We start from the raw sequence: 13,612 nt of genomic DNA, 5'->3' as shown, positions 1-13,612 counted from the left end.
GTAGGTTGGCCATATAATATCTAGACCACTCTGGGTCACGTCTAAGCAAAGGAAACGTTAATACATACGCCAAGGCAACAAACTGTTGTAGTAGGACTAGGGTCAGTGAATCAAGAGGTGAGTATGGTTACCCTATGAATAAGGGCCTTTGGCTTTTACTCTGAGGAAAATGGGAAACCATTGGAGAGTTTTGAAAAGAGTAGCATCATGAACTAATATTTGCTTTAATAGCATCTCTCCACTGCGCTGGTGAGAATAGACTGCAGGGGCAAGAGTAGAGTAGGAAACCAGTTAGGGGGCTAGTGCAATAATGTAGGTAAGAGATGATGGTGACTTAGACTAGGGTGGTAAGAGGTGGTTCGATACAGGTTATATTTTAAAAGTAGGGGCAAAGGAATTGCCGATGAATTGGATTTTGGAGGTAAGAAAGAGTATTCAAGTATAATCCCAATGTTTTTCACCTAAGCAACTGAGAAAGTGGATCACAAGAGGAGTTGGTTGTGGGGGTAAGGTTAGGAGTTTGATTTTGGGCATATCAAGTTTGAGTTGCCTGTTCAACGTCCAAGCAGAGATGTTAGTATATTGTTGGACATGCAGTCTGAAGTTCAGAGTAGAGATCTGGGCTGGAGATATACCCTTGGAGATACTATTAGAGAAATGGAGTTTAAAATTATGAGATTGGGTGAGATCACCAAAAGAGTTAATGTAAATGGTGAAAAGAAATGTGAGGATTGAGCTTCCAGTCCTCAGTGGAGCCGCCAGTCCACAGTGGCCTCTTGGCTGTTCCTCTAACAACACCTAGGGGTGCTCCTGAATTAAGAAGGGAGTTAAGGAAGAACCAGCAAAGGGGCGTGAGCAGGAGGAAATCCATGAGAGTGTGGTGTCTTAGAAGCCACATGAGGAAAGTGTTGGAGGAAAAGGTGGTATGTCAAATGATGCTGGCAGTTTAGTAAAATGAGGACTTAACAATAACCCTCACAGATTGACCAAGTGGAAGTCACTGGTGACTTGATGAGCAGTTTCCCTTTTGCTGAGGTGCAAAAGCACAAATGTAGTGGGTTTTAGAAGAAACAGAGAAGGAGATTGGAAACAACTAGTATAGACAGCTCGTATAAGAAGTTTTCCTATAAAGAACAAAGAAATGGAGTGATAATGGGGGCTGTAGTAGATTTAAGAAAAAAAAAATTTTTAAGACAAGAAATAAAAGCATATTTGTATTCTAATGGAAATGATCCAATAGAAAGGGAAAACAAGATGATGACACGGGACCTAGTGGCAGATTAACCTAGCTGGGTGCATGATCATTTCATCCCTAGTAACAGGAGGGAGGGCAGAGCAAAATGTAATGGGTAGATAGGAGCTTTTAGATCTCATCTGTTGGCTTGTTTTCTCAAGCAATACAGTGAGCTGAGAGTGAGAACTGGGGGGGGGGGGAGCGCTGGAGGGTTGAAGAGAGGGGTGAAGATTTAATAGTCATCTAGGAGTGTGGGAGAGTAAATGGACTGGAGAAATCTTGTCTGAATGCTGGGCTGCATTAAGGACCTACTTTTAGTTCACAGTCATGAATTTGAAATGACATTGGCTGCCATGGTTGGGTGTTTTCTCCAGCCGCATTCAGCTGCTTGGGCAGGTTCAGGATAGAAAATTGTGTTTAACAGGGCTGTGGTTTTGCCAGGAGGTGTAACAAAGTGAGAGAGGAGCAAGGGACTGCTTTTTATTGACCGCAAACTAAGCTGGGCAAGAAGGGAAATGAGTGGGAGTCAGTGGAAAGTGGTCAGGATCAATGAATTGAGAGTCCAGAGAATTGTTGGGGTCAGAGCATGACAAAGACCCTCTTCTTGATCAAATTTCTGTCAGGCTCCTCTGAACTCTTTTCTGGACTAAGCCTTGACTTTTGTCCCCATCCTTGCTGGGCCTGCCTAGCCCAATTTAGAGAGATATCTGATATCTTGATATCTGATCACCCTGGCCTGCCTTCAGCAAGAATCCTATCTGCTTAGCTAGACTCCTCCTAAGCTTGGCATTTCCTCTTAGTAATTTCTCATTCACTACCCCCTTCATTCTGCTCGTTAGGTATAAATACCCGGCTGTCTTTGTTGTATTTGGAGGTTGAGCTCCATCTCTGTCTCCTGTTGTGATGGTCTTGATATCTATTGCAATAATCTTGAATAAAGTCTTCCTTACCATTTTTTTTAGAAAAATTATTTTTATTTTATGACAATACAATGTGTCAAAATTTTTATAAAATATAACATGAATTTTTTTAAAAAATGGTAATGATCCATGTGTGCGTGTGGTTTTTTTTTTGCTTGTTTGGGTCACACACTCACTTTTTATTAGGGATCATGTTGCTGAGCAGGACCCTCATATTAAGTACCCTTTAAGACTACTTCCATATTGTGCTTTCATGGCTCTGCAGTGTGAATATGCTGTTTTTTGCAAATATGTTGTGGAAAAGGTAAGTGCATACACATTTTTGAAAATCTAGCTACTCCTTAATTAGGCTAATTCAGAATTAAATCATTGATTCTTTAAGGGAAGCTCACTTTCCCAGTTTTTCCTCAAATACAACAAGAATTGTGATTGTTTATCTTCGCTTTTACTTGTTGAGACATTTTGAAAAATACAATTTAAAAAATTTATTTTATTTTTAGTTTCAAATATACAGTACATTGACATTGGTTAGACATTTATATAGTTTATGAAACGATCCCCCTCATTGCTCTTCTCTCCTCTGGCTCTATACCTAGCCATTACATTTATGCTGACTGCATTCCCTATGCTGTGCTTCACATCCTGTGACCATCTATCAACTGCTAATTTGTACTTCTTTAACCCTTCACCCTTTCTCCTAGCCCCTCAACACTCTCTCCCCTCTGGCTGTCACCATATTGTCCCTTCCTTACTGTTTTAATGAGTGTCTGATTCATTTTTTTCTCAACAGGCCTACTGGAAGAGAACAAAAAGAGGGTTACTGGTAAGGACAAGCTTTAGAGATGACTACTGGGTAGGGTGGAGGGTGAGATCTATGCAGAAGTAGAGTTTAAACATCTGCTTTGCCAAGGTGTTGGAAGTCTCATTGATGTGGATATTGAAATCACCAAAAATTGTGACAGGAGTGGTGTTGGAGAGATCCAGGAGCCACACTGCATGTCCTGGGCAGCAGAGATGACCACTGAAAATGCCAGTTTAACTGCTTGTGGAACTTCTCCCTGGCAAAGCCACATTTGAGCTGGTTTGAACTCCTTCCTCTCTCAGGGAAATGTTGTGGATAATCTACAGCCGAAGACCGGTGGTAAGAAAAGCAGTGTTCTTTTCCTGAAGCTCAAATTATGATGTAACTATAAAGAACTGTATAAAAGTTAAAAATTTATTACCGAAGCTCTCCAAGCTTCAATTTCCTAATGAAAAATGGAAATAGTAGCAGTATCTACCTCACAGAGTGGTTATGTATATTTAATGTAGTACTACATGCAAATAATAACTTATTGAACATTTCAGCATTGTTCTCAAGTGCCTATTCGTGAACTCTTATGGTAACCTTATGCGAGAGGATGAGGAAACATTGCCAGGTGGTGCTGATGTTGCTGGTACCTGAAGAGAGTGAAGAAGGGGTCTTAACTCTAGGAGGGTCAAAAATGCTGTAACCTCTACTAGAGGGAAAACACCATGCAGGGAGGCGAGGAAGCACGAAAGCAGGCGGCAGGCGGTGAGGACCCACGGCGGCCAGCGCCTCCAAGGTTCGCCCGGATCAGCGGCCAATGGCTCCCTCCGGTGGCGGAAGCAAAAAGCGCAGCCGATGGGCTGGACCCGGAGCGAGGGGAAGGCGAGGATAGTGAGGCATGAGACCAGAATCCGGCGGACATTCTGGGGATTCGAGAGGCTAGAGGAGTAGGACCCCAGAAGTCGTGGACTGACAAGGCTCCGCGTTCCTCGCCACGCACCTGGGCCAAGTGTCGCGGACCCGCCCACCTGCAGGCTGTCGGCTGCTGTCATCGCACGGCCTATTCAGCCGTGTGTCTTCTGGAATGCCTCGGAGCTCGGAGTAGGGTCCCTCCCGGGCGACAGGAGCTTATGTTGCACCAGGGTGATGGGCTCTGTAGGAGCCATGGCCCACACTCGGGGGGAGACGCGCTCCCAAGAAGAACCTGAGCAGCATCCCCGGAGCAGGTGGGGCTTGAGACGCGTTGGCGGCTCTTGCCCGGGGGGGCGGGGCCTCCCCGGGCGCGCCCACAGGGAGGGGCTGGGCCTGGGCCCGGGGACCAATGGGGCGCGTGTGTTGGGGGGGCAGGCTCTGGGCCTGGCATCCCGGTAACCTGAGCTGTCTTTTCCGGCACCGCGACCCTCCGCCGGTAGCGGACCCCTCTGGCTCTCGGGATCACACGCCCCGGGCGGCTGCGTCCTCCGGGTAGGTGAGTGAACGCCCTGCCGCATCCGGGCGGTGGGGGTGCGCCTGGCTAGGGAGAAGGGGGATCGCGGCCCCCTTCTACCTGCCTTGGGAGAAAGGGGGCAGGAACCAGTGGGGAGGAGGACCTACCTTGTGTTACTGTTTTGGTAGTCGAAGGATGTGTTTGTGTTGGTAGTGTTTGGGGGTGCCTTGTGTAGATGGGAGAAATCTGGTGAGGTAAGAAGAGGAGGGGCTGCTTTGAGCTGGTTTAAGAAAGAGAGCTGATGGAGGAGGATGGGGTGTTGGAAGATTTGGAAGTTTCTTGTTGCCCATAGGTGAGGTGACTGCATGGGGAAGCTTGAGGGAGGGGGTGGCTCAGGACTTCAGAGGAGGGTATGAGGAGAGCTTCCTCCCCATAAATCACTTCCCTTTTGAGGGATTTGCTTCCTCTTCTACTGTTAGTTAAGAAGGGAGAGGATTTTCGCCCCTTTCCAGAGCCATTGCCATCCCTAGTCTCAGGGATATGGAGGAAGTGGTTGCCCCCAGGAGCTGCGAGAGGCTTGATACTCAGATTCTGCCATTGTTGGGCCAGTGGCCAGGGCCAGCCATCGCCGCCCCCCCCCCCCCCCCCCCCCGCCAACTCTTTGTGTGTGTGTGTGTGTGTGTGTGTGTGTGTGTGTGTGTTTGCAGCTCTCCCTTTGGGTGAGGCTTCTGAGTGCTTAGAGGTATTTTGGGGGCTCAGTGGACCTGCTTTTCATTTGGTATACTCTCTTGTGCAGGTCTCATAACCCATCTGGCTTCCTCTGCCTACTCTCCGCCATGGCTAATGAGAACTCTCCTTTGCTGGCCTACCAGCTCCTGGGGGAAGAGGGAGTTGCCTTCCCTGCTAATGGGGCCGGAGGGCCTGGAGGTGCATCTGCCAGGAAGCTCTCCACCTTCCTGGGTGTGGTGGTGCCCACAGTCCTGTCCATGTTTAGTATAGTTGTCTTCCTGAGGATTGGTGAGTGAATGGGGATGGGCTTATTCAAGGGTGCAGTGGGAGCTGGGGGGTACTTGGATGAGGTTGGGGAAGAGCCCTGAGAAAAGTGGGCGGATGAAGGGCTTGGGGAGGGGGCTTCCTGTGGTCTGTGTTCAGCTCTGGCCTAGAGGTTACTGATGACCAGTGGGGTGGGGTGAGGAGGTGTGGGATGTGGAGGTGTGTGGTGTGTGGGGTGTGAGCTACCCTCTGACCTGCTTTGCCATTCCTGTTCCAGGGTTTGTGGTGGGCCATGCTGGGCTGCTGCAGGCTTTGGCCATGCTCCTGGTTGCCTACTTCATCCTGGCACTCACCGTCCTCTCTGTCTGTGCCATTGCCACCAATGGAGCTGTGCGGGGCGGTGGAGCCTACTGTATCCTCCAACATTGATGGACTGGTGTCTGGGCTCTTTGGTCTTGTAGGAGGGAGGAAGGGGTCCCTCCCGCCATCCCCTGGCAAAAGGGAGGCAAGTCCTAATGAATGTTTTGCAGGCAGGCTGGTATGGGGATGGCGACCAATGTAGTCTTACATGTTAGTGCCATTTTCCAGTATGCCAGGTGTCTTTCAGCTGTCATTTTGGTTCTCCTAACAGTCTTATTAGGTTGCATTCATTTTACAGAGGAAGAAACTGGAACTCAAGAGCATTAGGGACTTGCGTGAAGCCACATGGCTTGGGAGTGGCTGCTCTGGGAGCCATTACTGCTGGGAACAGTCCTAGTGTGTACAGTGAGACAAGACCAGTAGGGTCAGCTTCAGAGTGCTTTGTGCTGAGGCCCTTCCTCATGGTCCATTTCAGTTTCTTTTCCCTTAACACTCACCCCCTGCTTCCACTTTTAGTCATGATCAGCCGGACTCTGGGACCTGAGGTTGGAGGCAGCATTGGCCTCATGTTCTACCTGGCTAATGTGTGTGGCTGTGCTGTCTCCCTGCTGGGGCTGGTGGAGGCCGTGCTCGATGTCTTCGGGACTGGTCTGTGCTCATGGCATCTCTGTGGGTTTGCAGGGTCTGGTATTCTGGGATCATGAGGGAAAGAGGCCCATTAACTTGGCTTTCTCGAGCTACATACAGCTGTTCCTAGCTGTATGTAGATGTCTGAGAGATTGTCCTGGCCCACAGAGAGCTTAACCATCTAGTCACAGAGGCCAGGCTAATACCCCTAAAGTCGACATCAAGATTGGTAGTACCCACTAGGCAGGGCTAGGATGCTGGGGTACAGTTGAGTGGGGGAGTAGGGAAGATGGCTTTTCTGAGGGCAGGTGGGCCAAAGAGGGGATCTGTTCCTGCTCTGAGTCACGGTTGGGGTTCCTCCTCAGAGCCTGGCCTTTTAACCCTGTTCCTTCTTCTGCAGATGCCACTGGGTCCAGTGGGCTCCGTGTCCTGCCCCAGGGCTACGGCTGGAGTCTGCTCTACGGCTCCCTGCTGCTGGGCCTGGTGGGTGGGGTCTGCACACTGGGGGCTGGCCTCTATGCCCGTGCCTCCTTCCTCACATTCCTGCTGGTCTCTGGTTCCCTGGCCTCAGTGCTGGTCAGCTTTGTGGCTGTGGGGCCCAGGATCATCCACTTGACCCCTCGGCCTGGCTCCAATGGATCCTCCCTGCTGCCCCAGGTTGGCCACTTCACTGGCTTCAACAGCAGCACCTTGAAGGCCAACTTGGGTGGTGAGCTGGGCCCAGGGGTGCTAAAGTTCTTGGGGTGAGGGGCAGGCACATGTGAAGGCTGGGCCCTGTGAATCTCTACATGAGAACAGATGTCAGAGAGAATCAGGGGCAGGAGGTCTGGACCTCGGAGCAGAGCAGTTCAATTAGGCTCTGTCCATCGTGTATTGGCCGGTGTGTGTTTGGCTCAGTGGGGCCCAAGAGTGACTGCAGCATAGTCCCTGCCTTGGAGGAACTTGTTTAGTTGGAGAAATAAGATGTACATTCAGGGAATAGTTAAATAGTGTAATAGACCAAATGTGATTCAAGTAGACAGGAATCACAGAGGTGTCAAGAGGAGCGAGACCAGCATGTGGCTGGGGAGGGCAGGAGCAGGTAGAGCTGGGGGTGGCCCAGGGTGGGCTAGGGAATTCAGGTAGGAGTGGGAGGGAAGACATCTCAAGAAAGAGTATGAATGAGGTCTGGAGGAGGGAGGAGAGTATTCAGGAGGAGGTGATGACCTGAGCCAGGGCCAGAGATGAATCAGGGATGGGGTCTTGGTGAGGGTGGTGGGGGAGGCAGGGGTCTTGTGGAATGTGAGGAGCAGGTGGCAAGGCCAAGATGCCTGGATCACTAGGAGGGATGTTGACACCCTCTCCTCCCTGGGAACGATCCCTCCTCAGCTGGCTACTCCAAGGACTACACCACAGGCGCCATGATGACCTTTGCCAGCGTCTTTGCCGTCCTTTTTAATGGCTGCACAGGCATCATGGCTGGGGCCAACATGTCGGGTGAGAGTCCCTGCCTGCTGCCTCTTGGGGGTTAGGGGCTGCCACTCTGTGCCCCCATCTGGGTGCTCAGGGCTCAGGGATGTAGGGGATGGTGGAGGGCTGACCTCTCTCCCTCTGCTCCCTTCCCTCCAGGGGAACTGAAGGACCCCAGCCGGGCAATTCCTCTGGGCACCATTGTGGCTGTTGCCTACACCTTCTTCATCTACATCCTGCTTTTCTTCCTCTCCAGCTTTACCTGTGACAGGTGCCTGGGGAGGGAGTGAGCCTGGCCCTCTAGGGGCTGGAGGGCGTTGTCGGGGCAAGGTTTATATATCTGGATTACCAAACATAGCACAGGCTTGGGGGCAGATACTCAAGCTGTTAGAGTATAGGGAAGATGGGGACTGTTTCTCCCATAGGAAAGAGGTAGAGCTGCTGCTGCTGGTGGGAGGGCTCGCTAAGTAGTGACAGCCCGAAACTAGAATCTGCCACGTGCCTGCTACCGTGTAAATACTTGGTTTGGGGGTGGGGTGGGGAATGGCTTTCTAGTCAATTTCCATAAACAGTTGGCTCCTTGTGCATAGACTATTCGGAATTTCCATCACATGATTAAGCCTACAGCAGCGCAACAATAATTTATGAATGCCAAGTCTATCTCCCGGCACACTTGATCTATTACTGTGGTTCTTGAGATTAGGGCTGGGGTCAGTTGAGAATGTCTAGCTCTTAACCTCACCCAGTGTTGTGAGTACTGTTCTCACGATGACCCCAGGATGGCTGCACATTTTTTTTCAGTGTCCTTCTCTTTTCCTCCTTGTAGGACCCTACTGCAAGAGGACTATGGATTCTTTCGTGCCATCAGTGTGTGGCCCCCACTGGTATTGATTGGTATCTACGCCACATCTCTCTCAGCCTCTATGAGCTCCCTCATTGGTGCTTCCCGCATCCTCCACGCCCTGGCCCAGGATGACCTCTTTGGTGCGCTATCCCCTGCCTTGTTGCCCGGCTCTGGGCGTGCCCTCCTGTGTCTCTCAGTCTCTTCTTGGCCCAGGCTGATGTGTCTACTGCATTTCTGTTTGTACAGGAATGATCTTGGCACCAGCCAAGGTTGTATCCCGAGGGGGGAACCCCTGGGGGGCTGTGCTCTATTCATGGGTCCTAGTACAGGTAAGCTGTTCTTCCTCTTTAAGCTGCCCTTTTCCTCACCCTAAGCCCCTCCTAGTTACACTCACTGGACCAAGAGGGGATTAGGCATGGGCTGGGGGACGTGAATGAAAAGGCAGGATTCACTGGCATTTGGTGGGGGGGGGTGGCTCAATGCTCAGCCTCTTGGTATGTGTCCAGCTGGTGCTCCTGGCTGGGAAGCTGAACACACTGGCTGCAGTGGTCACTGTCTTCTACTTGGTGGCCTATGCTGCAGTGGACCTATCCTGCCTGAGCCTGGAGTGGGCCTCGGCCCCCAACTTTCGGTGAGAGAATAAGATGCCTGTGTCCCCAGAAAAAGAAGGAGAAATGGGAAGGACTCAGACCAAGAGGGGTGAGGCTGGGAATGAAGTGGAGTGGTCTGGTGTTCAGAGCTAGCCCTGAGTGGCCTTCCTTCTCTCTGTTCACCTGCAGCCCCACCTTCAGCCTGTTCTCCTGGCACACCTGCTTGCTAGGGGTGGCCTCCTGCCTGCTCATGATGTTCCTCATCAGCCCTGGGGCTGCTGGCGGCTCCCTGCTGCTCATGGGCCTGCTTTCTGCCCTGCTTACTGCTCGAGGTGGCCCCAGCAGCTGGGGCTATGTCAGCCAGGCCTTGCTTTTCCATCAGGTCAGAGGAGCTCGGAGGAGGGTAGGGAGGGTTGGAGGCAGTCTGAGAAAACCTACCTGACAAGGAGTCCTTCATGTCCCTTAGCTAGAGTTGGAGTTTCTGTCTGAGAAGTCTTGAGTGATGGGGGCTACCCACTTGAGCCCTTCTTTCCCACCACCTTACTCTGTCCCCAGGTGCGCAAATACCTGCTCCGGCTGGATGTTCGGAAGGAGCACGTGAAGTTCTGGCGGCCCCAGCTGCTGCTCCTGGTGGGGAATCCCCGGGGTGCTCTGCCTCTACTGAGGTTGGCCAACCAGCTCAAGAAGGGGGGTCTCTATGTGCTGGGTCATGTCACCCTGGGAGACCTTGGTGAGTTGCCCTCTATTCCTCCTCTCCCTTTTGGTTTCAGACACTCCTGTGTTCTTTGTGTCCCAGAGGCCTCATGCTTCTTCTCAGATGACCCTTCCAACCAGCACACAGCCCTGCCCAGAACTTTTTCTTCTGCTCATTTTGGATTTGGACTCTAGGAGAAAGTATATGAGTTTGGCCTACATTTGCTGCCTTCCTTCTCTGCAGACTGCCTGCCCTCAGACCCTGTGCAGCCACAGTATGGAGCATGGCTGAGCCTTGTGGACCGGGCCCAGGTGAAGGCCTTTGTGGACCTCACTCTCTCGCCCTCTGTGCGCCAGGGGGCTCAGCACCTGCTCCGGATCTCAGGTCTTGGTAAGCTGCTCCTCCCTGGGTCCCCTCTGCCCACTCTGAGGCCCTTTTCAGTCTCCACTACAACCCCACCACCACCTAAGAGAATAAACCACAGATTACAAACCCCAGAAGGAACCCACAGTCTAGTGCAGATAAGACATGGTGTTCAGAGATAACATACAATGTGTGATCGTCTCTGAAGAGATGTTTAAGGACTAGAGATGAGGTGACACTTATATTTTTCTGACCCAAATGTTGGGGCACAGGCTCTGAACATCATGTTGTATATCTGGGGGCAATGGAAGAATATTGGAAGCTGGGGACTACCCCATCAAATCTGTAGCAGATGGTTTTTAACCACCCGAGTTCAGAGAAAGGAAGATCACTCATGTGGCCAGCAAAGGTTTTGTGATTCGATGGTATCTCACTTGGGCCTTGAAAGGGGCAGAGAATGGGGAGTGGTGTAATACAGCCCCAGATACTGCAAAGATGCAGAGGGTGTATGGGGCTGATGTTTTTGAGTGGAGTGGAAGTTTCCCAGCTTTGTGACTGTGTCTTAGTGCTGAGGCCTCTGGCCTTGTATCCCAGCTCCCTCTAAATTCATGCTTAGCCTCCTCCTTCTTTCTTAACCCTGGGACAGGCTTCTGTCCCCCGAGTGCACGCTTCCTTCTCCACTTAGAATCTGGCTAAAGATCAAGTTTTGGACATTGCCCTGTTTGGTGTAAATCAGAACCCTGGAAAATGCTTAGGAGGGGGTATGACTAGTCTAATTTGCAAGATCAGCTAGAGTTCACACGTGCTGAGGTGTTTTAGGAGGTTATTAAGCAATATGAGATAGACCCTGGAGCATCTGAGGGCCTAGTCTCTCCTCAGCCCCACCTTTTGTGGGAAAATCTGTGCCAAGAGACCACTACTTTTGTGAAATTTATTCTGTGGAAAATGATTCAACTAAAAAGAAAAAGATTTCCTTTAAACAGTAGATTCTCCTGATGACCCATTTGTGTCAAGAGAAAGGGTCTTAGAAGATGTTTCAGATCTTCCTGTACAGTCAGCCTTCTTAAGGGGAAGGGGGATGGATTATTTGATTCTATATTGGTTGTTCAAAAATAAAAACCAGGAGTGTTGGCAGGGATTTGGGGCATCATGGTTGATACACCCACAGCTAAGAGGTCCAGAGAATGGGCTCTAGTGCTGGGTGCATTGTGTTCACCTGCTTCTCCAGTATATACCTTTGGGCAGGTAATTTCACTGCTCTGTCTCAGTTTCCTTATCTGTAGAAGGGAGTGAGTAAATAGTCTCTACCTCATAGCATTGTTTCAAGAATCAGATTAGTTAAAACATGAAGTGCTTTCAACAGAACATGGCCCCTGGTTAGCAGGCAGATGTTAGCTGTCCCTTCTCTAGGTACCATGCTTTGGACATGCCATCATTACAGAAATATTACACAGCCCCAGCCCCGAGTTCTCATCCTCCCCCAGCAGAATCTGGGTGCTGTTTCCCTGGATATTAAGGCCATAAGCTTAATTATTCAGGAGTTCTGGTTTAACATTGGATCGGACTCATCATGAAAAAAATGTGCCGCTAGAAGCCTAGAGTGAATGTATCCTACTGCCACCCAAAGTGCTCATTAGTTAAAAGAATCCTAAGGTGAACTTTGCCTATTTGAACGGCGGAGATTAGTCATGGAGATAAATAAATGCACGCGAAAGTGTTCGGGAAAACTAAAAGTCATTATGCAAACATGCATAACTTTGCCCTAAGAGTCCAAGCAGAGTGCAAACTATAATATACCTGATGTTGCCATCAGTGTGTATGAGTGGATTCATATAGGGTGTAAACTCAGTTGTTGAGTCTGATTCCTTTCAGTTCTTTCCCATTTCCTCCTCTCTTCCCCCAGGTGGCATGAAGCCCAACACGTTGGTCCTGGGTTTCTATGATGATACACCACCCCAGGACCACTTCCTGACGGATCCGGCTTTCTCTGAGCCTGCTGAGGGCACCCAGGAGGGCGGGTCCCCAGCTCTGAGCACCCTGTTCCCTCCACCCCGGGCTCCTGGGAGCCCCCGGGCTCTTAGTCCCCAGGACTACGTGGCCACAGTGGCAGATGCCCTCAAGATGAACAAGAATGTGGTTCTGGCAAGGGCCTGTGGGGCCCTGCCCCCTGAGCGGCTAAGCCGGGGGTCTGGGGGCACCTCTCATCTGCATCATGTGGATGTGTGGCCCCTCAACCTGCTGCGGCCCCGGGGTGGGCCCGGCTACGTGGATGTCTGTGGCCTCTTCCTGCTGCAGATGGCAACCATCTTGGGCATGGTGCCTGCTTGGCACAGTGCCAGGCTCCGGATCTTCTTGTGCTTGGGGCCTCGAGAGGCCCCGGGGGCGGCAGAGGGGCGGCTTCGGGCACTGCTGAGCCAACTCAGGATCCGGGCCAAGGTGCAGGAGGTGATGTGGGGTGATGTGGCTGGGTCTGGAGAGCCTGAGGAGGAGGAAGGGGACTTTGTGAATAGCAGGCGGGGTGATGAGGAGGCAGAGGCCCTGGCATGCAGCGCTAATGCACTGGTTCAGGCCCAGCAGGGGCGAGGCAGAAGAGGAGGGCCTGGGGGGCCTGACGGTGGGGATGGTGAGGAGGGGCCCACCACAGCCCTCACCTTCCTGTACTTGCCTCGGCCGCCTGCTGATCCTGCTCGCTATCCCCACTACCTGGCGCTGCTGGACATTCTGAGCCGAGATCTGGGTCCCACGCTGCTCATTCACGGTGTCACCCCTGTCACTTGCACTGATCTCTGATGCCCCATTCCTGAAGTATAGCGTCCAAGTCTGGCAGCCCACCTTAATTTGTGGATGAGGAGGAGAAGGGCCACCTCCTGCCTACCTTGCCCACCGGACACAGAGCCAGGTGGAGGCATTAGGAGATCCTGGGCTGGGGCATCTCTGTCTTTGGGAGAGGAGCCCTGGTGCACTAATGCAGGGTAGGTGTCCCTGCCACCCTGGGAAGGCAGTCAGCCCTGCGTCCTCCCTCCCTTTACCAGTGCCTTGATGGAGGTTGGGTCTCTCCGCTTGTGACTCTAGGCTACCTCAGTTTTCCCTTTGCCCAACAGACTTGTTGTTCTGTGAGGTTGTGATGTTTTGTTCTGTTTTATTTTTCTAACTACTAAGCGTGAATAAAAGACCAAAACACTACCGGCTGACTGAACACTGTTGGTGGTGGTGGTGGGGGCCGGGTAGGTGGGACAGGAAGAGGGAGAGATCTGTATTGGGGGAAAGAGGAGCGCTGGAATGTCCCAACAGCGAGGTGCCCACGTGCAGGACTTGGGGCGTG

General features: G+C 51.4%; 1 protein-coding gene across 2 annotated transcripts; it reads left to right on the top strand.

Moving 5' to 3' along the window:
* The first annotated feature begins 4,290 nt into the window (after nucleotides 1-4,290).
* On the top strand, nucleotides 4,291-13,474 carry SLC12A9 (solute carrier family 12 member 9). Of its 2 annotated transcripts, none has more exons than XM_011371611.2 (14): nucleotides 4,291-4,412; nucleotides 5,167-5,387; nucleotides 5,641-5,775; nucleotides 6,240-6,371; nucleotides 6,751-7,059; nucleotides 7,719-7,826; nucleotides 7,959-8,070; nucleotides 8,626-8,783; nucleotides 8,890-8,972; nucleotides 9,150-9,274; nucleotides 9,423-9,615; nucleotides 9,789-9,963; nucleotides 10,171-10,317; nucleotides 12,194-13,080. In XM_011371611.2, exons 2-14 carry the CDS (start codon nucleotides 5,207-5,209, stop codon nucleotides 13,078-13,080), a joined length of 2,745 nt encoding a protein of 914 aa, XP_011369913.1. In that variant the 5' UTR covers nucleotides 4,291-4,412; nucleotides 5,167-5,206. The 2 variants fall into 2 exon arrangements, with proteins under 2 accessions (XP_011369913.1, XP_011369914.1); XM_011371612.1 differs by having other exon boundaries at nucleotides 4,296-4,408; nucleotides 12,194-13,474.
* Nucleotides 13,475-13,612: the final 138 nt, after the last annotated feature.

The sequence above is a fragment of the Pteropus vampyrus genome, unplaced genomic scaffold, assembly GCF_000151845.1.
Source record: "Pteropus vampyrus isolate Shadow unplaced genomic scaffold, Pvam_2.0 Scaffold193, whole genome shotgun sequence".
Lineage (NCBI taxonomy): Eukaryota > Metazoa > Chordata > Mammalia > Chiroptera > Pteropodidae > Pteropus > Pteropus vampyrus.
This window is presented reverse-complemented; position numbering and strand designations above follow the sequence as displayed.

Coding starts and splice junctions, on each gene's coding strand:
- SLC12A9 (XM_011371612.1), top strand. CDS start 5,207: ATGGCTAATGAGAACTCTCCTTTGCTGGCCTACCAGCTCCTGGGGGAA. Junction 8,784..8,889: donor GGCCCAGGATGACCTCTTTG/GTGCGCTATCCC, acceptor CTGTTTGTACAG/GAATGATCTTGGCACCAGCC. Junction 9,616..9,788: donor AGGCCTTGCTTTTCCATCAG/GTCAGAGGAGCT, acceptor CTCTGTCCCCAG/GTGCGCAAATACCTGCTCCG.